Source organism: Tasmannia lanceolata, unplaced genomic scaffold, assembly GCF_043159265.1.
Source record: "Tasmannia lanceolata isolate RefF3 unplaced genomic scaffold, GAP_Taslan_0.1 ptg000019l, whole genome shotgun sequence".
Classification (NCBI taxonomy): Eukaryota; Viridiplantae; Streptophyta; class Magnoliopsida; order Canellales; family Winteraceae; genus Tasmannia; species Tasmannia lanceolata.
In genome coordinates, this window is record NW_027518696.1 from 3540148 (window position 1) to 3566212 (window position 26065).

Consider the following 26065-nt stretch of genomic DNA (forward strand, 5'->3'; position numbering starts at 1 on the left):
TGGATCTAGGGATTTTTTATTTTTTTTCTTGAAACAACTTTTCTTAAAAAAAATGAAAAATCCAATGTACAAATAATTACTTTAAACGGAAAAGTGACTGTACTCGGTCAAGTAGATAAGCTTATCTACTCGGTCGAGCTAAAAACAGTGGGGCCCCACATTGTTTGGGTGATCCAAACCATTCATTTGAAAGGCCCTTACCTACATAGGGTGTCCACAAATAATCAGATCCATAGGATCATCCTAACCCATCCAAATGTGGAGGGAAAAATGGACAGACACAGTTTGTCCACAAATCTGCCCTTTTCCCTCTACTGTTGAATGGGTTAGGATGATCCTATGGGGTTGATTTTTTGTGGACAACCTATCTAGGTAAGGACCATTCAAATGAATGGTTTGGATCACCCAAAAATTGTGGGACACCACTAGTTTTAGCCGACCGAGTACGCTCACTTTTCCCTTACTCTAATATATATTTTAAATTCTGGGATTTATTTTGATAAAAATAGGGAAATGAAAAACCCGTAATTTGTTTTCCAAATAATAAATTTCTTATTTATGGGGGGCCCTATGAAACATATTTCAGCCGGGAACCTCAGCACTAAAGCTATGGGACAGACAATTTCTCTTGTAGGCCCACATTGTCTAAATGATGATGTTAACTAATAGAGACGTTGGGCCCACGACCAAAATTTCTCTTGTGGGTCCATTCATCGATCGATCTTCTTCATAGTAAATTACATTTAAAATTAATTTGTATAAGAGTATAAATGTATAATCACAATGTCATTTTATGCTTAGAGAGAGAGAGAGAGAGAGAGAGAGAGCTCTTTTATTTATGTTATTTGATGGGCACCAGGCCACCAGTACTAGGCATCACAAATTCACATCTCTCTTCTATCACGTCTTTCCTCGAAACCCATTATCTCCTCCAAATCCATCGTCTTGTGCAAAGAGCTAGCCGAAGCTAACCTCGGCCATGATCGCTTGCTGAACCACCCAGGTACCTCCCTCTCTCTCTCTCTCTCTCTTTTTGTGTCACATACTTTGGGTCTTAGGTATATGAGACGACACCTGTGGTTTTGTTCTGAAAGAGGCAGCTCAAGTGTTTGATGGTATGCCAGAACGAAATAATGTTAGAAGATTATTATTATTTTTTTGTTTATAATCGAAGTTGGTAGCTGTAGGTATTGAAATGCTATTGAAAGTCAAAAAAATTTACATACAACCGCAACAGATATATCTTCAATCAAGAGACCCCTCTGCATAGGCTACCATTCTAGATAATTTGGTCAGCTTTCCAGTTCCTTTTTCCATACACACTGCATCAACCAAGAGAGGCTTCTTAACAGCTTCTGAATGGTTTATTGCAAAGTCAATTGCAACAGAAGCACCTACTGAGGCCTGGTCCAACTAATATAATGGGCTTTTTGATATAGGACTTCCACAACTGATATAGATGTTTACACTTGCTCTAACTAATATGAAGGGCCACACTACATGATGGAAGCTTTTCTAAATCAGAGAATGTTGCAGGTGAAATGTCGCGAGCTGTTAGAATATGTAAGATCCGACCATTGGATTTGGTGTCGATCTCACCGTTGGATTGTCTTTGTTGTAGATTAGGCAAGTGGGTTGATTAGGGTAGCCTAGCTAAATTAAGCAGCTGAATTGAATTAGAAATTGGGCTAGAATAGAATGTTCCATTCTCATCTCTTTCCATAGTTATTAAGATTTGATTCTATGTTTATCATGTATGTGCTCTATATAAGCACACCTTTAGATTAATTGTAATCATTCAAGATTAGTGAAATCCAAAGTTTTTCCCTCACAATTCAGATGGATCTGCCATTTAGCAAGGGTCTGGATCACTTCCAATTAGTTCTCTTGAGTGCTTTTTACAAGCACAACACTTTCATATTGCTGAAGTTGTCAAGTAAATTAAGTATAGAACAATCCAACAAGCATGTGCTATTCCAACAGATTGCAAATTTGAAGACCTATTTGAAGGCAGTCTATCACAGTCAAAAATTAAAAACAAATTTTTTTTTCTTACCAAACGTGATTCTGATTTCTAGAATCAAAATCAAAATGTAAAACAGAATCAAGAATTAAAATCAAAATCAAGAATAGAATCAGAATTGTAGCGAAACGCACCCCTAGTCGCTATATATTTGCTCCAAAAACAGTTCTCTGCACGAGAGTTTCCCGCTTTTCTGTGAATTTAGTTTCTTAATACTCTTTTCTCGTCTTTAATGTCTCCACATTCCGGTCATCTTTTTGTTCTTATTTTTCTATTCTTCCTTTCTGATGTCCGAAAACTTAAGCATTTCTAGGGTTATCACTGAATTTGCTTGGCATATTCTGGAATCTAGGGTTTGAGAGTATTTAAAGTTCTGAATTATAGGTCATATGATACAGAAATTCTTAAATTCGTCCCAGTCTCAAGGAATATAGGGTTATTATGGCGCTCTACACTGGTAGATGAGATTTTTTACTCTATCTTGGATTTTATTATTATTTATTAATGGATTATGTTATTCAGTTCAAAATTCTGAGACTCTAGAGCATACTATTACTTTTATTAAAAATGATTTATTTTTTGTTTTGTTCTTCCAATGATATTCTATCAGATTTATTACCTATTAAGTTTAGCTGACATTAACTTTATTGCTTTGCAGATGGATGGGTCATTTGAAAGTCATGAATTGTAGTTTGTGATCATCAATCAACTTTATAGCCTTCTATAAATTCCCAAAGGTAGTTGATTCTCATCACAAGTGCTACTGGATTCTTCCTGTCTGTTGTTTCCTATCTATCTAACATAATCTTTCCATTTATGGTTTCAGATTCTCAATGATGAGACATGTGAAGGAAGAATTTACATGCAATAATGATCATGTGAGTATGTGTGAAGTATGAACAATTTTAAGTTTTTCCTACTATTGGATAGTTATGCTTTTGGAAAATTATTTGGTAGAGATTGTAGATTGTGATTAAATGGGATATGATATGTTTAAAGAATTGAAGGTTGCCTTATGCATGAATGCATAATGGAGATGGACCTCCACTGCCAACCATGTGGCAATAAGGTTCATCTTGAAAAGGTACAGGAAATATTTAATGTTAGAAGTGAATTAATACTGTATTAAAAACTCTCTTCCAATATTTTTTGGAGTATCTGTCTTATGCAGTCACATACCCACATGTTTTTTTTTTTTGAATGAAAGTGTTTATTTAAAATGGGCAAAGCCTGGGGGGCTGAGATCGTCAAAAAATCCCAAAACAAAAGAGAATACTGCCTTAGGGAGGGAGAAAATAAAAAAAAAACTCCAGATTTATGATATTATTTATGCTTCTGAATGGGCGAGACGATCGGCCTCATGATTAGCCGGATGACTAATGTGCTGAAAATTCACGGAATTACTGTCTATCCTGTCTAGAATCTCTTCAGTCACATAAATATTCATGGAATAACCGTCTTCAGCTACATAATGGTTATAACCATGTTTTTGTTGATAACTTTTACTACTAGCCAATTAGTGGAATATTTTTTTCTTTAACTCCGTGAGACCAGCCTGTGAAATACTACCCCTAGATGAATGTTTTAACATAATTCAGAGCATTCTAGATTAAAGTATTTTTCCCTTTGGAGATGTGGTCATTTTTGGTCATTGAGATTGGCATGCTACTACATGAATGGTTTAACATAAACCAGAGCATTCGATATTAAAAAAGCATTTTAGATTAATATAATTTTTTTCATAGAGATGTGGTCATTTTTGTCAGGCACAACAGTGACACCTATTTCATTGGACACGGGATGGTTGACATAATTTTCTGTAATTAGACTCTGAATTGCCTTCTGTTTCAGCTAGTTGTTGCTTCAGCTGCCTAGAATGGCTGTCTTTCTTATAACATAGTGCCTGTTTGTTTCTGTGGATAGGTAATTGATTTTAATTCGGCTGTAGAAGAGTTGCACAGACTTGGCTCTCAGGAGCTTACTAAGCTATTGAGGGACTCTGATAATTTTTCTATACAACTCAGTACTGAAAATGGTTCACTAGTTCAGGTGATATTTTATTCTCTATTTCCCTCTTTAATTTTTTTTCTGCACAAAACATTTGTATCTTAACTGATTTTTTCTTTCTTTCAGATTGACATGGAAAGACTTGCATGGTCTCTCCCATTGCACCTTATTGCGGTTCTTGGATCGTCCGGTGGGGATGACACGCACTTGAGATATTTGCTGCGTGGTGCACGCCTTTTGCATTCCTTGTCTGACCTTGCATCCCGTCATACCAGATTAGAGCAGGTGTTTACTGGATACAACACAAACCTTTATTTTTTTGGGTAAATGGCTCTTTATTCAAAGTAGATCAAACATGGTAACAGGTGGTCTTGTACCATATAATGTGCTTCTAGTTTTGAGATATCTTGATGGAACTCTATTGTGATGCGTATTATGTTTTTCTTAAAGCACTCTTAAAACAGCTGATTTTTTTTTTCGACTAGCAAAAAAAAATTATCAAGGGAAAACTGGAAAGAAACCACAACCTACCCGACATGGGCAGAACAGGAAAAAGGTAAACAACCGTTACAAACTGGGAATAAGCACAATAAAGAACCAGAAAACCAGAAGATTCAATGAGGAAGATGATCGAAGCTCTCCACTCTATCCATAATCATGCCATCTCTAGCCAGACGGTTTGCCTCTACGTTGGCGGATCCTTTCACGTGCTGAAATATAGCAGGATCGCCCTCCAGCTGCTCATTGATTTCATCAATCAAATCTGCAATTCTCCAAGGAATTGGGGATTTGCGATCCAACCCCCTAATCACGCTGAGGAGGTCTCTTTCCACAAGCAATCGATAAAAAACTGATGTAGGGGATCCAAATACCATGCTACACCGCCATAACTTCGACTTCATTGGACTAGAAAATGCCCACTTGTTTAGATCGTTCTTGTCTCTTAATATCCCACCCACTCTTGCCGACTTGGGATTGCCAACTTTCGATCCATCAAAGTTAAATTTCAACTATGGTTTGTGGACACAGGCACGACTGCACGAGTGTCACGTGTCGACACGGACACAGGGTGTCGGACACGGCAAACCCCCCAAAATTTAGAAAAGGGAAGACGGCTAAAATACAAAGGATATTTATTATCATGATTTGTAGATACGGGTTCGTGTGTTGAGTTTTGACATGGATACGAGTTGTCTAACATGGCAACATCTAAAAATCTAGAAATGGTGGCGCGTTCATACATATAAACTTACTGATTACTATAGTAATTTGAAACAATATAAATATGATATTCATTTAACAAACTAATAAATCTTAGAATCAATCAACTATAATCTAAATCAAATATGAGATAATCAAATAATAACGCATTCATCGGTTTAATCTAGTTTTCTTTTGTCCCAAATATACAACAAAAAAGGGAGACCAATATGATACAATGAATATAGTATAGGAATAAGAGTCTGTTTAGGGTTTTAGGTTATAGGAGCGGATATAGCAGCAAATAGTAGTTAAAGAAGAGCTAAAAGAAGAGTTTATAATAAAAGAAGACTTAATAATAAAAGAGGTAATGCCATTAAAGAAAAAATAATAGAATAGGTAAACACAATATTCAATAATAAAACTGAATGTCACACCTGACATTGTACAAAAACGTGTCTACACGCCCACATTAAGTCTAACACTTCTAGCAATACCTTTAAAAGTATCTAAAGGAGTGTCGACACACTTGTCGTGTTGGACACGGCAGGACATGGGTGTCGGCAATAAACTCAAAGTGTCGGCTAAATCATAGAATTTCAACCATCCTGGGGTCGGGGGAGACCACTGGGCAATAGAGATTCGGCCTTCTCTTCCAATGTTACTTGGAACGTGGTTCGTTCTGGTACGGGAATGGGTATGAGTTACGATGGTATGCCGGTACGCGGTACGATGAGGATAGGCTAAGTTGGTTCGCAATTTGGGGTTGCGGGTCGGGTTGGAATGCTAATTCAAGTCGCTCTGGTATTCTCTCTCTCTCTCTCTATATATATATATATACATATAATGTCATTTATTTTTACAAGTACATTATTCTATAGTACATACCATGGTTTTAAATTTCGACTGAAATCCGAAATTTCGGATTTCGATGGGGACCGAAACCGAAATTTTGATTAAATGCCATTTTTTATTTTTTAAAAAAATGTTACAAAATTTCGTCTGAAATTTCGAGCCAAAATACCAAATTTCGGCCTGAAATTTTGGATTTCGGTGGGGGTCCGAAATCGGTACCGAAACCGAAATTTAAAACCTTGGTACATACTACATACTTTTAACAAACAAAATAAAAAAAAAACCACACGTATGCCATTCATATTTATTCAAAATGAAAATTCCAGTTCCAATCCAATCCAAAATATATAAAATTTGAAGATCTTCCAAATATCTCTAAATTAAGTACTAACATATATTGCATTCTCAATCTTAAATAAAAACAAATAAAAAATAACTACCCAATTCTGAAACAGAAACATAAAAACATGATAAATGATTGAACTAATAAATTATTATTGTCTAGCTCTCTTTCCCTAGTCAACCGAAGTGTTTCCTCTTGCAAAGTAGATTATGCGAGTTTGTTGTAGTCCGAGTCGACGAATGGATGGCCTGGTTGAACTTGGAGGAGCGTATCTTGTGCTAGAACCCAACATCGAAACATGCGAGGATGATGTTTCATCATGTTTTTCTGTAAAATCGTCTGAAGCTTCGGATCACCATATCCAGGTCGCAAATGACCCACATTTGGATTCGTGCGACCCTAGATCGCGGGTCGGAGGGTGGGATGGCGACCCCAGTAACATTGTTCTCCACACTAGGGCAGACCTTCTTCAACAACCACCAAATCACATAGCTGGAGGCGAATATGAAGCAAGGCAGTACCCTCGCCCACTTGATGGTGGTCGCAATTACCTTAAGGAATATGAGATGGGCTCCATGAACTTTGCCCTTTAACACCTAGTTATTCCTTTATTCCCATTATGTCCAAATGGTAGCTAGGAACACTAAGCTCCAAAGATTTTTCCCTCTATTTGTCTGGCGAGCTAGTGCCCAACTATCCAAAAGGTCTTGTAGCCAACAAGGAAAAACCCATTAAATACCAAATCAGTCTAATTCATGGTTCCATACCTCCCTTGTGATCCTGAAATGAATGAAAAGATGGTCTACTGTCTCCTCAAAGCACATTGCGTAGTGATCAACAATAAAAATCTTCGACTTAGATGATCAATTGTCAAAATCTTACTCATGGTCGCGGACCATGTGGAGGTACACACCCTAGGGGGAGCTGGGATTCTCCAAATTCTATTTGCTGGCAAGGTAGGCAAGGCTGGTGCCGGATGATGGTTGGAGGATTTGACGTTGAACACCCCAGCGGTGTTGCAGATCCAGATCCTTTTGTCGCTTCCAATTCTCTTCAAATATATAAAATCAAGAGCATTTATAAACTTGGCCATCCACTCCATCTCTCCGTCGAAAAACTACGACGAAGCCTTACAATCCAAGTAACCCTTTCATTAACCCGCTCATAGGAATCTTGCAGTGAGGCATCTGAATCACTCACGCTGTGAAAATATAGGAACAACAAGAGGCACATCCATGCAGTGTGACTTTTTTAATGGGTATAGGTGAACAGTATTGTCTTATTATTTTGTGGCTTATAGGTGAACAGTATTGTACCACTTAGCTTTTATGATGTGACTTTTTTTGTTGGGTATTATGCTCATTGTCTTACAAGCATCATGATAAGTTCGTGGATGGAGTTGAGGATGCTATAACTTTCTCAATTCACAATCATATTTTTTAAACTTTTGTTACCTTGGTTCTTCTCATTCAACAAATGGACTTATTTATATCATTAGTTGACATTGCTTGATTAACGAGTGGGTCTATGCGTGTGAGAAAAGTTTTGGATAATATTTTGTGATGAGTTTATTGCTGTTATGTTACTGATAGGCTTATAGATTCTTAAAGCTGTTAGAAACTTATAGCCATAATGTAGCTCTGAACATTCAACATCTAGTGTAAAATTTTGTTTCCTTGAAACCCGATGCATATAGTTGATTTTGGGCAATATTCAACATCCAGTATAGGACTATGTTTCCTTTAAATGGGATATAGTTGCATTCGGATGCTTTATAGTGTAATGGTTAGTTACATCGGATACCAATATTTATTCTTACTTTTTTTTTTTTTACTTTCTTTGTTTTCCAAGCTTCGCATTTTTGCCTTTGAAATATGCACAATGAAGACACATAGTATCTGATAGGAATCATTTTCAGGAGAGATAATATCCAACCATGGAAAAAAAATCATATATGTGATATAAATCTATACCTTCCACGTGTTCTTTCTCCAGATTTTGCTAGATGAGGTAAAAGTAACAGAACAAATTCTGGACCTGGTGTTTTATATGCTTGTTGTTCTAGCGCGTTATGAACAGGTTTTCATTTTTCCCTTTCTTGTTTGCTTTTTGTTTCTCTTTTTGTTAATCTATAGTCTTTACGAGGTGGTTCTGTGTTTTAGGAAGATCGTGTTGGAACTTCTCTACCTCTTCTGCATTCGACACTTGTGGCTTGCAGTCTTCATCTCTTGACTGGATATATTTCCTTACAGTGGCCAGATCTTGTCCATGTTTTACTCGTGCATCCTAAGGTGCCTAAATCTCATGTACATGTTTTTATTAAATTGTTACTTTTTCTGTATTCTTTACATTTTTTCACGGGTTCCTGCATTCTTGTACATTACTTTCAGTGATATCGCTATCATGGTTTTAAATTTCGGAAGAAATTTTGACCCTAGAAACTGAAAGTTCATGTCTTTTTACCGAATTTCAGCCAAGGCCAAAATTGTTACCGAATCCGAAATTTAAAACCATGATCACAATTATTTTGCAATGTCATTTCTGAAATTACCCTAATGGATATTAATGCCTTTTAGTTTTATCTCTTACATATGGTTGTAACACGTGAAAGTTGGTATTTTTTCTATGAAAATACCATATCGATATATCACAAATACGTAAAATTCGTTATGCACTTGGTTATAATTTTCATTTATTTTTTGGCTTGTTTGATTTCTCAAGCAATGAGCTGTCTTATTTCCTTGAACAGTTATCAGTTATAAGACACAGCTACTTTGCTGCAGTTCAATGATGTTGCCTACTAAATATCATTCTCTACGTTAATGAAATGAATTAAATTGCAAATCATAACATCTTTCCATTTTTGTTGTTCGGACCGCTTCGGTCGAATTTCAGGAATTTCAGACGAATTTCAGAAATTTTCACGGAAATAATGACAATGAAGGAATTCGTGTAGATTTTGTTTCGGTGGGGATGGAAACAAAAAACATTTCAGTCGTTTTGGGGGAAATTTGGAGAAATTTGAAACCATTCTTTGAGGTAGACATAGTTGATATTTCTTTTTTTGTAATTCACAATGTTAAGCAAAACAAAAATCTTGGAAAAGACCACCCAAGTTGTGGGAGGTGGAGAGAAGAGGAAGGAAATAAGAGAAGTAGAGGAGATAGAGTATGTGATGGTTGAATTCCAACCCCTCGAACCACATGAAATATATCTATATGCTGATATTTTATCACTAATCAATACTTACAAGTACGCTATTTGGGTCATTCATGATGGCCCATCCTAATTAGATACAGTTAGAAATGGAGTTAGGGTTAGAAGAGGGGAAGAAAAAGAAGAGTAGCGATGATGGAGAGTCTCCACTAGGGAGCTCCTCATGTAAATGGTGTATATATAGGTCCATCTAGGGCAACAAAGACTACAAAGACTATAATACCCCTAAGACTACAAAGACTATAATACCCCTAAACTACCCTAATACATGTTATTCAACACTACCCCTCAAGCTGGAGCATATATACTATGGAACTCCAACTTTGTACAAAGGATACTACCACAACCAAGTAAAAATAACAAAAAGTACAATAAGCTCATATACACATCCAGCTTGGAAAAGCGCCTTTCAAGCTGGTGTGGTGAATATATACTGAAAGCATAAAAAAGTAGTAATCATCGAGATCAACGGCCATAGAAAAAGAGCAGCTCCTTCTGAAGTAGCACAACAACGGGAGCGACATGGCCTCCCCCAGAATGAGAGCACGACGAACAAATCCACATATCAACGAGCAATGTAGGCACCATGGCAGGAACCAGCAGCGGTCCAGCGAGCCAAATAAGCACACCAAAGGCGCGCATAGCGAACAATGGCGAAGTAGCACTAGCCGTCAGAGATATCAGTTGAGTAGCACAACGCCAAGAGAAGATAACCACCGATGTGGAAACCATTAGAGAGAAGGTCGACGAGGAAACCGTCATCTGGAGAGAAGAATAAAAGGACAAAATAACCAACCAACGGTGGGGAAACCATCGTCTGGTGACAAAGCCGGCGGCATAAACATCGTCGCCTGAAAATAAGAAGAAAAGGAAAAGAGAACCAACCAACGTTCCCCATCGTCTAGTGACAAGGTCGACGGCATGAGCATCGTCTTCTGAAGATAAGAAGAAGATAACCGACCAACGATGGGGATACCATCGCCCGATGAGCCGACCAACGATGGGGATATCATCGCCCGAAGAACTGACCAACGATGGGGAAACCATCGCCCGGTGAGACTAGGTCGATGGGGACACCGTTGCCTGTGAACCACCCAACGTGGGGAAACCATTGCCCAGAGAACCGACCAACGATGGGGAAACCATTGCTCGGTGAGCCGACCAATGATGGGGATACAAACCCCACAAGAACTGACCAACGATGGGGATACCGTCACCCGGTGAGACTAGGTTGACGGGGACACTGTCGCCTGTGAACCGGACAACAAGGGGGGAAACCATCGCCGGTGAAGATAAGGCATAAAGCCGAAAAAAATAAGATGAATGCGTAAAAGCTATACCAAGAACACGAAGAGAAGAAACAACTGATACTCGAAGAGTGATGAAATACATCAAGGAGAAGACAACATGAAGAAGACGAAGAATAGAAAGAGAACACATCAACACTCCCCCTCAGGCGAGACTACATGAGCCTGGAGATGACAACAAGACAAGAAAACATGACAACACTCCACCCCTCCCCTCCCTTAAGAAAAGACAACAAGGAGAACAACATGACAACAACAACACTCCCCCTCAAGTTGAAGGTCAAATACTATCCACTTGCAATGAAACAAAGACAAACAAGGCACCACACCTTTTTCGGGCATATCATCAAACAGTTGGTGTACAAACCTTTGAAGAACAACACAAAGGACATAAGGAGACAATGGAAAGAACTATATGACAACAGGATAGTGTGTTTACGGCAAACAGAGAGATGGAGAAGGGGCTTTTCTGATTTTTGCGAGAGAAAAGGGTTTACGGCGGCGAGGAGATAAAACAAATCAGAAAAGGGTTTACAAATGCATGATGGGTATTCTGAGAAAAGACCCAGCTCACAAAGAAGGGGAAAAAAGGCAAATGCGTGAAAAAAAAACACAGAGAGAGATAGATACACACGAGAGAGAAGGATGGGATGGCGTGGAGTAGGATGGGCTCTTCTTCATCTTTTGCTGAGATCAGCCCTTTGCCTCTGATACCATGTTAGAAATGGAGTTAGGGTTAGAAGAGAGGAAGAAGAAGAGGAGTAGAGATGATGGGGGCTCTTCTTCTTCTTTTGCTGAGATCAGCCCTTTGGCTCTGATACCATGTTAGAAATGGAGTTAGGATTAGAAGAGAAGAAGAAGAAGAGGAGCAGAGATGATGGAGAGTCTCCACTAGGGAGCTCTTCATATAAATGATGTATATATAGGCCCATCTTGGGCAACAATGGTAGAAAGACTATAATACCCTTAAGACTACAAGTAATGACTAAACCAAGGTTTTAAATTTCGGTTTCAATACTGGTTTCGGACCCTACCAAAAACGAAATTTCGGCCGAAATCCGCCGAAACAAGAAAAATAGTATTTTATTTGATATAAAATTTCGGTCAAAATTTCGGTAAAATATTAAAATAATTATAAAAAAAAGGTTTTTTGGGTGAAATTTCGGGGGAAAACAAAATTTCGACCGAAATAAAATACCATTTCGGGTAAGTGTGATTTCAGTGTCGGTAATTTCGGATTTCGGTCGAAATTTAAAACTATGGACTAAACTACCCTAATACATGTTATTCAACAGATACGAAAATAAGATTTACATAATGGATGTAATGCAAATACTGTTGAACTTTTAATAATCCATCCACAAGCACTTTGTCAGGTATTAGTTTGTCTATCTTTTGACAGATTCCATCCATGTCCATCTTGGACCACATACTACTAAATTGACACCGACCAAGATCCTTTGTAAACATGTCCATTAGACCATTTGATGCAGATATTATGATTTATTTCCGTATTATTTAGTTTCTAGTATTTATATTTCCATGTTATTAGTTTTTAGGCTTTTATTTTCCATGTTATTTAGAATTAGGAAGTTTAGTCTTTTAGGAATTCTTATTTTAGTAGGTTTCTATCTTTTTGGTTGTTAATTGCCTATTTATAGGCCTCTTTATAGCTTTATTGTAAACTTTTGATGATTATTGATATTGAATAAAGATTCTTCTCCCTCTAATTCTGGTCTTCTTCTTTTCTCTTATGATTTCTTCTTTTCTCTCCCTAAATTCGTCTATTCTTCTGGTTATTTTCGTCTCTTCTTCCCCTATTATTCTAATTCTATCCCCTTTGTCTATTTCTTTCCCCTTTCCTCAATTTTTCTTGACGGTGCTGCATCAATTTGGTATCAAAGCGAAATATCCGAGAGTTTCTGTCGGCGAAAGTTTGTGTTTTCACCGAGAAGATCGAAGCTTAAACTTCACCAATCATCCGTTTAATGTCCCTACCGGTTAGTATTTTCTCGATCCAATCATCTCAGCCCACCATCCTTCTCTTTTGTTACAACAGATCCTACAACCCTCTCCTCACCCACAATAAACAGCCCTGTTACTTCCTTTGGTGAACCCATTCAACCTTCCCATCATCAATTCCTCAACCTCCCTGTAGCAGCCACCTAATCCCTTGATTTCAAACCGTTCATCAAACATCTTGCCTACCCATAAAATCTGCTACACCAAATAGCTTTCCAAGACCACCATTGACAGCCACCCAAACCTACTTTTCACCCACCTACTACGCTTTTGATTTATTCATATCATAACAGCTACCACAAATAAAAAAAAGAAGAACTTGCAGAAATCAGCCACCCAGAAACCAGCCCATATATCAGTAACCTAAAGCCCAAAACCTTAACCCACTAACTCAGCCATCGAGTCACAGTAGCCTTTCCGTCTTTATTGCGGCCACAAATTTCACCCATCTCAGCCCATCTCATTAACACACCTCCAACATCCAACGGCCAATTCCCGCAAGAACAAGATTTTGAGAGTTACTTTTGCCGTATTCTATGTTGCCGTACTCCACCAGGATGCAAAAGGAACCCTCTCTCTTGCCATGTCCCATTGAAGTGGTAAGTTTCTTCTGATAACTTATATTTTGGGCAAGTGGAGATCCCCCAAATCTGAAATAAAAAAAAGTCTCGGTAGTTATCTCCAGTAGGCTGAGAGCTGTATAATAAAGGCAAGGATTAGTAAAAAGAGAGTTTCCTTCTCATACAAGCAACCTATCAGAAACCAAGTGGGCCCCAGTTATTGAAAGCAACAGTCGGTGCTTTCAAAAGGTAACTCTCTACTTTAACAGCGAAGGTCACGTGAACAACTCAAGAGTTAAAAAAAATGCCCTCCTTTTTATTCCTTGGACCACCCCCCCCATTGTCATACATACCAGATTTAGGCCCTTTTTTTTTCCATTCGACATCCCCCATCTAACTTTCTTTAAAGAGTCATATTAGTACCCCCTATTCCTCCTTTGGGCACCCCTTCCATACTAAGGAAGGCCAATATCACACCCTCTTTTACCTTTAGGCACCCCTTTAAAAAAATGAGAAAAAAAGGAAAAAAAAAATACAGAGAAAAAGAAAATCTTTTGTTCTCTCTCTAGTGTCTCTCATCTTTCCTACTATTTTCTCTCTCTTCTTTTCAGGCTATTTCCGCTCAAATTGGCCCGCGACTCAACACGAAAGTTGAAGTACTTGATTAGTAGAGCACACACATATCAGTTTCAGCAGCAGACAGTGAGTTTTAGCACAGTTTCAGGTGCCATCTCAGCCGTTGATCGTGCCCCTTCTTCCGATCATCAGCTTTCACTCATCCAATTTCAGATCCGCGATAGACGTTGTGCTTCTTTCGATATGTCAGACAGATCAGACAGTTGATTTCAGTTTTCGACATCGTTCCCTATGCCTCCACCATTTATTCTCAATTTTGATGGGTATGACGAAAGTTATTGGAATGGACACACTCCCTTTAGCTATTATGAGGATGTATGTTTACAGTGGATTGATGTTCTAGACGCATATCATGAGTATAATGGTCATGATCACCAAGCGACTATCTACTGGGCTAAAGAAATTGTGTGACGACAAGCCCGATGCTCATGGGACCACATGGAAACGTACCGTTGTAGAAGAAATGAACCTCCAATATGTCGTTGGAAGGATAAATCATGATTTTTTTGTGACTCTTTATATGCTACTATCTACGGAGATTGCAGCGTGAAGAAGCCGCTCGACAAGAAGCAGCAGCCCGTCGTGCACGTGAAGCTAAAATTGAAGTTGAGAATTTAGAGCGTCGCATGCGTGAGTCAGATTTGCAGAGCCGCTCCACTACTTCATCCGTCTTACTTGTTGCTGATATTTTTACGGGTCCAGATGCTAGTATTGATGAGCTCATTGATGTTGAGCCTTTGATTCCATCATATTAAGACTCTGAGATGGACGATTCAAAGTTAGAGACTCAAGTGATTGCGGATATCGACATCGTTGCGCATGATGCTTCTGGGATTTCTGCTGCATCGATTGCTAATCATTTAGAGAGTGAGCCTCACTCTTCTAAGGCAGATATTGTGGTAGATCCACGTGAGGCTGATCCGTTGCCCGAGTCCGAGCCGAGTGACCTGATCGTTGAGGCATTACCAGAGCATACACAGCACGAGCTGATCATTGATGATGCCGATTCCATACCATTACATGAGTACACTGATAGCATTGCTTCTACAGTAGCTGCCCCAATCAAGATGATTATGGAGTTCGAGCCCGCCGATTTCAGTACACAAGATGACCATCTTGATGCTGATCATGGATTGATACTGCCCATAGCTGTTTTGCCGATCCAGGAGGAGTACGTTGCGATCTTCCCAGCTAGTTTACTTCTCCAGCGCAGATTCTGTTCGCATGGGCATTTTCTTTCTTCTTTTTCTGCCGACCTTGCAGATGCTTCTCCCGATTGTCTCGAGCGTTAGACATCCTGATTGCTTCTGCCGGATTACGCGCTCTACTACTTCAGTGGATTGTTTAAATCTTTGACCCAGGTGGACTAGACCTCGAGGGCGAGTTCTTTTTCAACCGGGGGAGAATGATGCAAATTTTAGGCCTAAATAAGAGGCATATTTGCCCTTGAGATTTTCTAGGAATTTATTTTCCATGTTATTTAGTTTTTAGGATTTTATTTTCTATTTTAGACAATTTATTCCGTTTAAAGTTCTTCTTTTAGTAGGCTTCTTTAAGAGTTCATGTTTTAGTAAGATTCCAGTTCTTAGGTTGTTTATTTGCCTATATATAGGCCTCTTTACAGCTTATTTTGAAACTTTTTATGATTATTGATACTGAATAAAGATTCTTCTCCCTCTAATTTTGATTTTCTTCTTCTCTCTTCTGATTTCTTCTCTCTTATGATTTCTTCTCTCTTCAGATTTCTTCTCTTCTCTCCCTAAATTCGTCTCTTCTTCAGGTTATTTTCGTCTCTTCTTCCCCTATTATTCTAATTCTATTCCCTTTCGTCTCTTTCTCACCCCTTTCCTAAATTTTTCTTCACGGTGCTGCATCACCATTACAACTAAATTGACACCTACCACGATCCTTTAGCTGATCTTTTGACATCAAACACGGACTAAAAATTAGCTTGCTTGTGACATTCTCACAAACTGTCAATCCCGGTTCTCTTGGCAGTTGGCATACCTCCGGTGCCAATGGTGCAATTGGTACCTTTGGTTTTCTTGGCATTAGGGGGTTGTTCACTCTAGTCTTAGCAAGCTTCTTGTTGCATCCGGGTAGCTAAATTCACAAGGCTACTCATATCTATATGGTTCATGTTTTCTGTTAATTAACCTTTTATTCTGTTAGTATTAGGTTTACTTATTTTTTAAATGATAAACATTTTTAGCGAAAAAGGAGAATCCAATGATGGAGATGGTCAATTACAACCAAACTATTCAGGAGCAAGAATAAAATACAAGGGAAAACAGTCTAGGCAAAGACACAAAAAATGCAAAAACTAGTCAAACAGGAACTGTAACAAAACTCAAGGGGGCTGGTCTAGCAGTATAATCGTCACGTTAGACACCCCAGAGCAGGCAAGAGTGTCTACATCTGAATTGGCTGACCGCCAAACATGTCTGTTTTCTATGCTATGTCCTTCCAGGGATCCTGGATCTCCTCATTGGCATTCACAACTCTCCACATGTGGCTACCATCCTGTATTAACTATCTGACCACATTGAAGGAATCTCCCTCAATAATGATCATATCCAACTGATTCTGATCCAACAATATTATGCCATGACGAAACGCCCGAATCTCCGCCTCGTTAGAGTCTTTGATTCTAATTGGACTCGAAAAATCTCAAATGATCTCTATTTGAAGACCTCAGCAGACCTCTGATGCCTGGCGAACCTGGGTTGCCAAGGCTTGAGCCGTCGAAGTTCAGTTTCAACTTCGTATGAGGTGATGGTTGCCACTTAGGCCGTGGACCCTCCTTGATGTACCTGCTCGACCAGATCTCATCCCAAGCCCCTTAGAAAGAAGTCGTTGCTATCACTCAAAAGTCAGGAAGGAACATTGCCCACTGAACCAGTGTCTAAAAAATCTGCCTATGTCAATTGTCCACACCCTTTGAGATGCCTTTGGAAACTCTCCTGTTTCCCTCCTTCCAAACTAACCAAAGAGTGTCTGCAAAGAAAAGGCTCTAAAGAATCTTACCTCTATAAGACCAAGGGGTGTAAACCCACATCCCTGCAAGACCCTTGATGTGACCAGAGAAGACCCAACTAACTCTAAACAGACTGATAACATAATGGCAAAGCTCATAGGCATAAGTGTAATGAAGCAATAAGTGGTCGATAGACTTGGCATCAGCAAGACAACAACACTTTATCTTAGGTGTACCTGCTTTTTCCAATCTATATTTAGGGCAGTGATAAATTGACCCCCAAATATCTTAAATCGACCCCCAAATATCTTAAATCGACCCCCATGTGTCTTTCTCTCTCCTCTGGGTTAGAGAGAGAGAAAGACACATAGGGGGTCGATTTATCACTCCCCTATATTTATTCTCAACTCTTATGGTATTCATATAAGATGGCGATTTCTACAATTCTACTTGACTGCTTTGGATGCTATTTTATTCATCTCTTTCCATTTTTAGGGTTCAGTCTTTTCTTATCATATATTATGTGCGTGACTGATCATGGAGCTTTCTACTGCCAGGTTGATATTTTTATGGATGTATCCTTTGATGCTGTCCGAGTAGATATTAATTTTTTTCAGATGAAGCTGTCTGAACTAAGCACTGAAGTGTTTCACAAGAAATTAAGTATCACTAATGCTGAAAGTACAGCTCAAAATCTCTCTCAACAATGTGAGGCTTCTTTGCAGTTTCTTCAGTCCTTATGCCAGCAAAAAATGTTCCGAGAGCGCATTCTTAGGAATAAGGTTGTTTTCGTTATGTTTGGTGATGGTTATTTATCTAAAAAATTAGCATCCAGCTTTTCATGCCTTTCTGTTAATGAAATATTAGTCTTTACTGTTTCCAGGAACTATGTAAAAATGGAGGCATTCTTTCACTGGCCCAAGCCATCCTTAGGTTAAATGTTCCATCACTTTTTAATGAGTCCCCCACCATTATGGCTGCTGTATCTAGGCTGAAGTCTAAAATCCTTTCCATTGTAAGTTCAAAGGTGTTGCATTCTGTCATATAGAATCTTTTGTGGCCACACTTGGGAATCTATGTTAGGCCCTGTTCTTTTTAGATTATGACAACCGATTGTGAGCCCCAAACCTATTATTGGGCTCAAAATTACATTTAAATTGCAGTCCAATAATAGGTTTAGGGCTGGCAATCGGTTGTCATAATCTGATACGAACAGGGCCTTAGTTTCTATTTGGTGATATCTCTGTCAATTTCCTTGGTTTAGCAAGCTACGCCTTCCCCTTTATGCAGTTGCTGCAGCTCTGTGAAACAGAAAGCATTTCTTACTTGGATGAGGTTGCCAGCACTCCAAGGAGCATGCATTTGGCAAAATCTGTTGCCCTAGAGGTCAGTTCTGGAGAAACAGGATACGAAATGCTGTATTTACTTTGGCTGGATTTTACTACTTACTTTGGCAGGATTTTACTTAGAGCTTCTTGCTAATTCATGAGTGTAGGTTCTTGAACTACTGAAGGCTGCTTTCAGCAGAGAACCGAAACAAATTAATGATTGTTTAGCCAACAGGCCCAACACTAATCCAAAGGGTCTTGTTCTTCTCAACTCAATGCGCCTAGCTGATATTTTTTCAGATGATTCGAACTTCCGAGCTTTCATTATGTCTAACATTGTAAGCTATTCCTTCGGAAGTTTAGTGTATAGATCAGAATCAAATATACATGCTCTCTAATTTATTATTCCCGTCTTTTATTCTTACAGACTCAAGTTTTGGCGGACATTTTGGCACTGCCTCATGACGACTTTTTAACTAATTGGTGTTCTACTGTTCTTCCTGTGACGGAGGAAGATGCTACTCTTGAATATGACCCATTTTTGGCGGCTGGGGCGGTTTTGGTTTCGCTTGCTGTAACTGATCTGTCAGCACCCAATCTTATGAATGAATCCAATGCCGTGTGTTCTTTTATTCTCAATAACATGCCCCCAGTTTCTCATGCGCAACAAAGGACATCATTCTTGGTCAAAATAATTGCAAATCTACACTGTTTTGTTCCTAACATATGTGAAGGTGATACCTTTATCCATCTTCTTGCAGAGTAACACTGTAAATTTCTATTATCTTTTTCCGATTATCTTCTTGATTTTTTCTTAACTAAAATGTCTTGCAATTCACAGAGCAAGAGAAAGATCAGTTTTTCAACAAATTTCTTGAATGCTTGCAAATGGAGCCACCTAAATCTTCATCCAGACTTTCCTTTTCTGATGCCCAAAAAGCTTCCACAATTTCCAAGAACCTGTGTAACTCCCTCCCTCCCACTCTCTCTCTGTTGCTTATGTTAATGGCATGTGGTAACTTAATTATTTTGGCATCCTCTGAAATGATAAACATGGATTTGCAGGTTCCTTGTTGGACCATGCAGTTTCTTTAATTCCTACTTTGTTGAACGAGGAGGATGTGCATCTTTTAAGGTGATTAAATATCTAGTTTGGAGCTCCCCCTCCCTTAAAGGAATCACGCTCATGCATTCTAAATTGTGCTAAAATATTCTATTGTGGAATGTGGAAATGGTGATTATGTAGAGTTTTCAATGCGAAGACTTCGAGCACAACAGAAGTAACTAATAGCTTGAATGCATAACCTACTACTGTACCAAGACATATGTGTAGGTCCAAAGGCTTCATGATTAAGATGATATGGTACTGATAATAGGGCAATGCACTACATGAGTATTTGCCAAACTATCATGCTTCAAATATATGCGACTCTCGTCAACTTAATCTTGTTTGTTGGTGTTGCATTTCTACAATAAATTTTGCATCTGCGAGATTTGTATGCTCTATTATCAATATATTATTAGTTCAATTTCTAAGTTAATACTTAGCAGCCTGAGCGACTCACTTGGCGTGGTTTTACGTGGTTCGGCCAAGATACCTACGTCTACGGACGAGAACACGATCTTCCATTATGAGAAAACAAAATACAAGGATTAATCCACAAACCTGCAAACTGCAACCCTTTCCTTGCCCTTTAAACCAAGACCGTACGTAATAGTAACCCGAGAGAATCCCAAGAGGTGACTCTCTCTCTCTCTCTCTCTCTCTCTCATGCAGAGGGAGGGAAAAAAACTTCTTGTAGCCACCCTCTTATTTTTTTCCCTCCCCTTTAGCTTTTTATATCTTAGGTTTTACCAAAACCTAAAAAAAAAATTAAAAAGCCCTTTTTCCTTTTTTAGCTTCCCATGAAATCCCACAAAGCTGTGGGAAAAAAAGGCAATTCCCAACATATGGAACCCATGGAGTGTTTATTGCTATGGTTCTTCATTTTCTGCTAAGGATTGCAAGAAACTTAGTTCTTTTTGGCGTTGTGTTTTCTAGTCATATGACAGATTTCTGGTAAATTAATCCTTTGGTTTTATGCTCTTATCAGGTTCAGAACAGATTCATGAATACCACTTAATTTTTCATAGGATTTTCATATACAGGGTGGGAGTTCGAGGAAATTATATGCTCAGGTTCTCTAATTAAGTGAGAGGGTTCTTGAAAACTCACCTATGTTTCTATGATTTTCTCAGTGTTAGGAAAGATTCATTAAAAATTTAAAACCCACTTTTCTTGTCCTGGGGATTTCAAATCTACATAGAATTTTATTGAAATTCTCTGACCTTGGTATTTGTCCTTTTTAAGTCAAGTTACTTTTGGGAAATGATTTATATTTTCTTCCTTGGACCACCTGCTTGTAGTGTAAAAGGGTACTCATAAATACAGAGGGGACTGGCCCAGGGGAAAAAGGGGGCGAATATATCGCTTCCCTAACTTTTTTTTCCTGGAAACCCACGTCTATTTTTTCTCTTTCTTTTCCTCATCTTGGTTTGAAATCTAACATGCTCAATACCTGCCATACATTTTTCCAATTTAGGTATGGGATTTTTTAGGTTTTGAATTTTGATCCTTGGCCACTTCCTTGGAATATTCCACAATGCTAACTCCGACTATTGCAAGTTATGGGATTTTTGCTTGACCCCATTTGGGTGTTCTTGGTCAAGTTGTCTGTAACATAGTTTCAAACTCCCCTGCATCATCCTGGACTGCCCCTAGTGAACTCCCTTTTACCTTGGCCGCGTTCTTGTCTGAGTCCGCTTTTTATCCTACAAAGTCAAACAAAATTCCATTGACTCTTTCGAGTTACCCGCATCAACCAAGTACTCAGCCCAGTCAATCGAGTACTCAACCGCATGGTGCCGAATCGACTAGGATTTTCTTTGGCCACATTTTGACCCACATTCGTGTTTTGTAACATTGGTCTGTAATGATCACGGCTTTGTGGGATGGAAAGAGCAATTTGTTTCTCAAGGGGGTTGCAGCTGCCTCTTGCATTATTTGATTCTTGAAGGATTCTCTTGGAGATTCCTTCGTGTTGTGGGACTTGCGAAGAGTCTCATGCACATGGTTTATGTTGTTTTGGACCAGTTTTTACGGGTTTGTGGGTTCGGGAGATGTCCGATAGGCAACATCGCTTGCTTTAAATGTAGATCAAGGAGACAACCTGGCTTACTTCATTACTGTCAAAGAAGCACCGTTCACAAGTAATAAAACCAACAAGTGAGCCCACTCTTCTCTCTATCTCACACACATACACAAACTGAGGGTAAACTGGCCATTTATTAAAAAAAAATTACAGAGAAAGGGACATAAGAGGGGGTGGATCGACTAGAAAAGTGGGCGGTAACATTTCCTAAAAAATCATTCTTTCTCATGAGTTAGTGGACACTTCTATATAAGCAGAAATATGCCTTAATTTCTGTTATCATTATAATATTGTATGCCTCCAACCTCATTTCGTTTATCATTATAATATTTTATATCTTCAGTATCATTTGCATGGTCATTGCAAATGTTGTATACACTTCCATGAGTTTCTTTACATGAGTTATCCTTGAGTTATCCTGGGGTTAACAAACCTGTTTTGTTTATTGTAAAAGAAACTGGTTATATTACTTATTCAACTTTTTTGCGCAGTGTATTTTTTGAGCAATTACAGGCATTAATAACTCCTGCACAATCTGTAGGCAATCCAATTGAGGTATTATTCTACGTTTCTACTGCCCTTTCTCTCACTTGTATGTTGTTTTTTTTTACTTGTGTACTCTATGAATTTTTATGCTCTTATTTACCTGAGCGAGATTTCTGCTGGCTGAACTCACCTTGCTCTAATCATGTTGCAGGACTCTGCAAACAAAGATGCCAAAGAAATACAGGACCGCAAATCTGAGTACTCATGTCTTGGGTTTCCCGATTTTGATGACCCTGATTATTTTCGAGATCCAAATGACCATGCATATGTTGCAGTAAATGATGATCATCAGTTATCTGAGGTGATATTTTCAATCTGTTATGGTTTCGGTCAACATTGTTTGTTTTTTTGATATTTTGTGTTCTTAACATGCTAATTCGAGGGAAGTTGATTTCCCATAGGAGGCCCAAAGTACTGGGGTGCGTTTATCAATGAGAAGAACAAATGCAAGTGCTGTGGAAGAGGCTCCAGATATTAAAGATAAAAATGGCAATGTAAAAGAGGAAACCTCTGAAAGCTCAATGTTCCAGGACGTGGAGCAATTCAAGGCCAGGACCATGCCTATAGATCCACCTGATGACTCAATTGAGCCAGTTAAAAGTAGAAGGAAAGATAAAAATGCAACTAGTAGAGGCACATCTGGATGTTTGAAAGAAATTGACAAAGATAGACGGAGTGTTGAAACTAGTGGCTCTGATGTTAGCTCTACAAAGGAAAAGAATTCTGGTGATCTAATATTGGAAAAAGGAGAGATCCCAAAATTAAAAGAGCACATAAAAGAAACTGGTTTCGGAGGAGCTCAAGAAAATGAAAAAATAGAAGTTGTACAGAGTGAAGAAAGGCAACCGAGAAAACGGAAGCGAAATATCATGAATGAGAAACAAATCACGCTAATTGAGAGGGCCCTCTTAAATGAGCCAGAAATGCAGCGAAATGCGGCTTTGTTGCAGTCATGGGCAGATAAGCTAAGTCTTCATGTATGTAAAAATAAGGTTTAAGTTTTGTTGTTCTTAGTCTATTATGTGATGATGTGATCCCTTTTTGCTAAGAAGTTTTTCTTATTGTTTCTTCAGGGCTCTGAACTTACATCTTCTCAGCTGAAAAACTGGTAGGAATACTTTCCCTCCCTCGGTAAAACTCTTTTTGTAAGGTGTCCAAACTTTTGTATTTCACCTCAAAAGAAACATTGTTTAACATTGTTTTTGGCTGGTTCTTGTATAGTATATGGTTTCGAAGAAGTTTGCTTCATTATATAGGAGAGGGTGCTCATGGATTCTCACCTCATCTTCTATCATTTCTTTTTCCTTCTACCTTTTGTGCTTTCTTCTATGTAGCGCTGGTTACAGGAACTCCCAACTTGCTGAATGAACCGAAAACAAATGAGCCGGTTTTAGCGTAATTTTTCAAAACGTAAAACTATGATGTAAATAACTAAATATCGTATTATAACTCCTTAAACATAGCTTCTTCAGGAAAAAGTGGGCGTAACCTGAACAGCTCTTATTTCATCTTGTCTATATTCCCTACTTTAATTTGCAAGCCTAATTCTAAGGTTTCTACTAGTGCATGAAATTTGAAGTATTTTTGTTGCAGCTTTGTTATTTATGCTGAGTAATGACTTTTAATCTCTTTTATATTTTTTCCATTTTAAATTGTATATAAATTGACTCTTTTCCTGTCTTAGTTAATGAGGATCACCCCATCTTATTCTAAATTTTCAACATGCTTTCCTCGATAGAAAATTTTCATAATCTGATACGTTGTGATTCACAGGCTGAACAACAGGAAAGCTAGGCTGGCCCGTGCTGCTCGAGAAGCCCGTGCACCATCTGAAGGAGAAACCATCTATCCAGATAAGGCATCTGGGCAGAGCCTAGCTTTCTTTTATGACTCACCAGAGAGTGCCGGGGAAGAGTATTACGCCCCATCAACAACAGCGAGAGGGAATCATCAAAGCACATCAAAATTGAGTGTTGTGACAAGAAGAGCAACAGGGGGCGAGACTTCTGAGATGCCTCACACGGAATTTGTTGATTTTGCGACTCAGCGCAGCATTCAGATGAACTTTCCACCATTGAGATATGTTTTATGTGAACCAGGTCAATATGTTTTATTGATAGATGGAGAAGGGAAGGAAGTTGGTAAGGGTAAGGTTTATCAGGTGGAAGGCAGATGGCTTGGGCAAAGCCTAGAAGAAGCCGTTTGCATCGTGGATGTTCTCGAACTTAAGGTTGAAAGATGGACAAGGCTCCCACACCCTTCGGAGTCTGCTGGTATGACATTTGACGAAGCCGAAGCCAAGTCTGGGGTGATGAGAGTAGCATGGGATGCAAATAAACTCATCCTGATACCTTAGTAAATCAACTTTTACTTTAACATCAAAAGCCATAAAAGGGAAAGAATTCTCACAATCAGAGTCTTTAACAGTGTGTAAAGAGCTTCCAAATCAGTGCTTGGAGTGCACTAAAAGAAATGTGTTGACTTTACAAGCTTTGAATTCGGTACTTAGGTGCTTACTGGCCATGTTGCAGTGGAAAATGGATTCCATGAACACATTTCAAGTTCTTAATTTATACTTGTTGATCAAGTGTTTATGCGTGCAGAGAAGAAAAGGGAAGTGGGTAGTGGTGGCATCTGGTTTGTGGTATCGTCGGCCGTTTAGGCCACTTCAATTCCAGAGGATTTCTCGATAATACTGGTCGTCTTTCTTTTGTAAGTCTCGAAATTTCAAGCTTTTCTTTGGATTCTGGTATTTTGAGCTGTTGTTCATGGAGAAGTTAAGTTGGGCATTGATAGTTTTCCTAACCGCATTTTGGAAGGTAAGGTCGATGTTTATCTTGTTTACCTGTTTATCAATGCAATAGAAAAAGAAGTAGAACTGTAGCTTCTTGAGTAGTTCTGATTTTTGGCATTTATAACTGTTTATGCTAATCCCTATTTATTGGGGGTTTAGGAATCCTTGGATAAGCTGTTCTTGAGATTGGCTAGTCCTGCTTTTATAAATCCTTCTTCCAATTACCCTGTCTGCTGTTTATCAATTTTGTGCGTGTAATCTTTACTCAAGTGTGAATGTGTGATGCATGATTGTTGGTCACATGGCTACGTGGAAGGCAATCCTAGCCGTCCATCTCGTGGCATCACTACAGTCGGATTACCCCACCCAATGGACTGTTCCGTTTCTGGACAATTGCCCACATTGTTTCTGTCAATTGGACGGTGGGGATCTCTCCCTTCCTAAATAACCCACCCTGTGAGAGGGGAATTACTAGCTGTATTGCTCCCTATTGGTGAGATTTAGGAACTGTTGGGAAAGTTGCCTTATTTCCCGCCACTCGGTGGGAAGGCAAAGGGAAAATGGGAAAGTCTATTTGTAGGTATTCTAAAAAAGAAGGCTATTGGTTTTCTTCTTTGGTGTGCGGCAGAAGCAAGAGAGTGGGGAGAGACTTGGGTGTGTCGGTTGCCCAAGGGGAGAGAGAGAGAGAGAGAGAGAGAGAGAGAGAGGCTTTCTTCTTGGGTTTATTCTCTTGTTTTTTTCTTGGGTTTCTTCTCAAGTTATCTCTTGTGTACGGTCTTGGGTTTGAGAAGCAAGGAAAGGGTTGCGAGTTTGTGGGTTTGAGATTAATCCATTGTAATCCTTATATATTGTTTTTTCTCATAGTGGAAGATCATGTTTCTTGCCCATGGAGTAGGTAGGCCGAACCATGTTAAATTTCATTGTTTATCTTGTGGCTTGTATTTACTTTTATCTTTTCCGTTAAATTTGTGCACGATCGAATTGTTTTGCCCTGCGGATTTTCTCAATAGGAACATTGAGGCATCTTTTGGCAACCATGAAATATTTGTTTAACCAGGGA

General features: G+C 38.8%; 1 protein-coding gene across 1 annotated transcript; it reads left to right on the forward strand.

Moving 5' to 3' along the window:
* Positions 1–792: 792 nt before the first annotated feature.
* Positions 793–25189, forward strand: LOC143852887 (sequence-specific DNA binding transcription factor ATNDX). The gene is made up of 19 exons (XM_077362526.1): positions 793–1003; positions 2682–2760; positions 2850–2901; positions 3947–4072; positions 4157–4315; positions 8424–8507; positions 8591–8719; positions 17704–17928; positions 18030–18161; positions 18437–18532; positions 18642–18812; positions 18902–19208; positions 19316–19438; positions 19540–19609; positions 22157–22220; positions 22363–22512; positions 22613–23188; positions 23285–23319; positions 23985–25189. Exons 3-19 carry the CDS (start codon positions 2857–2859, stop codon positions 24565–24567), a joined length of 3075 nt encoding a protein of 1024 aa, XP_077218641.1. The 5' UTR covers positions 793–1003; positions 2682–2760; positions 2850–2856; the 3' UTR covers positions 24568–25189.
* The last annotated feature ends 876 nt before the right edge of the window (positions 25190–26065 follow it).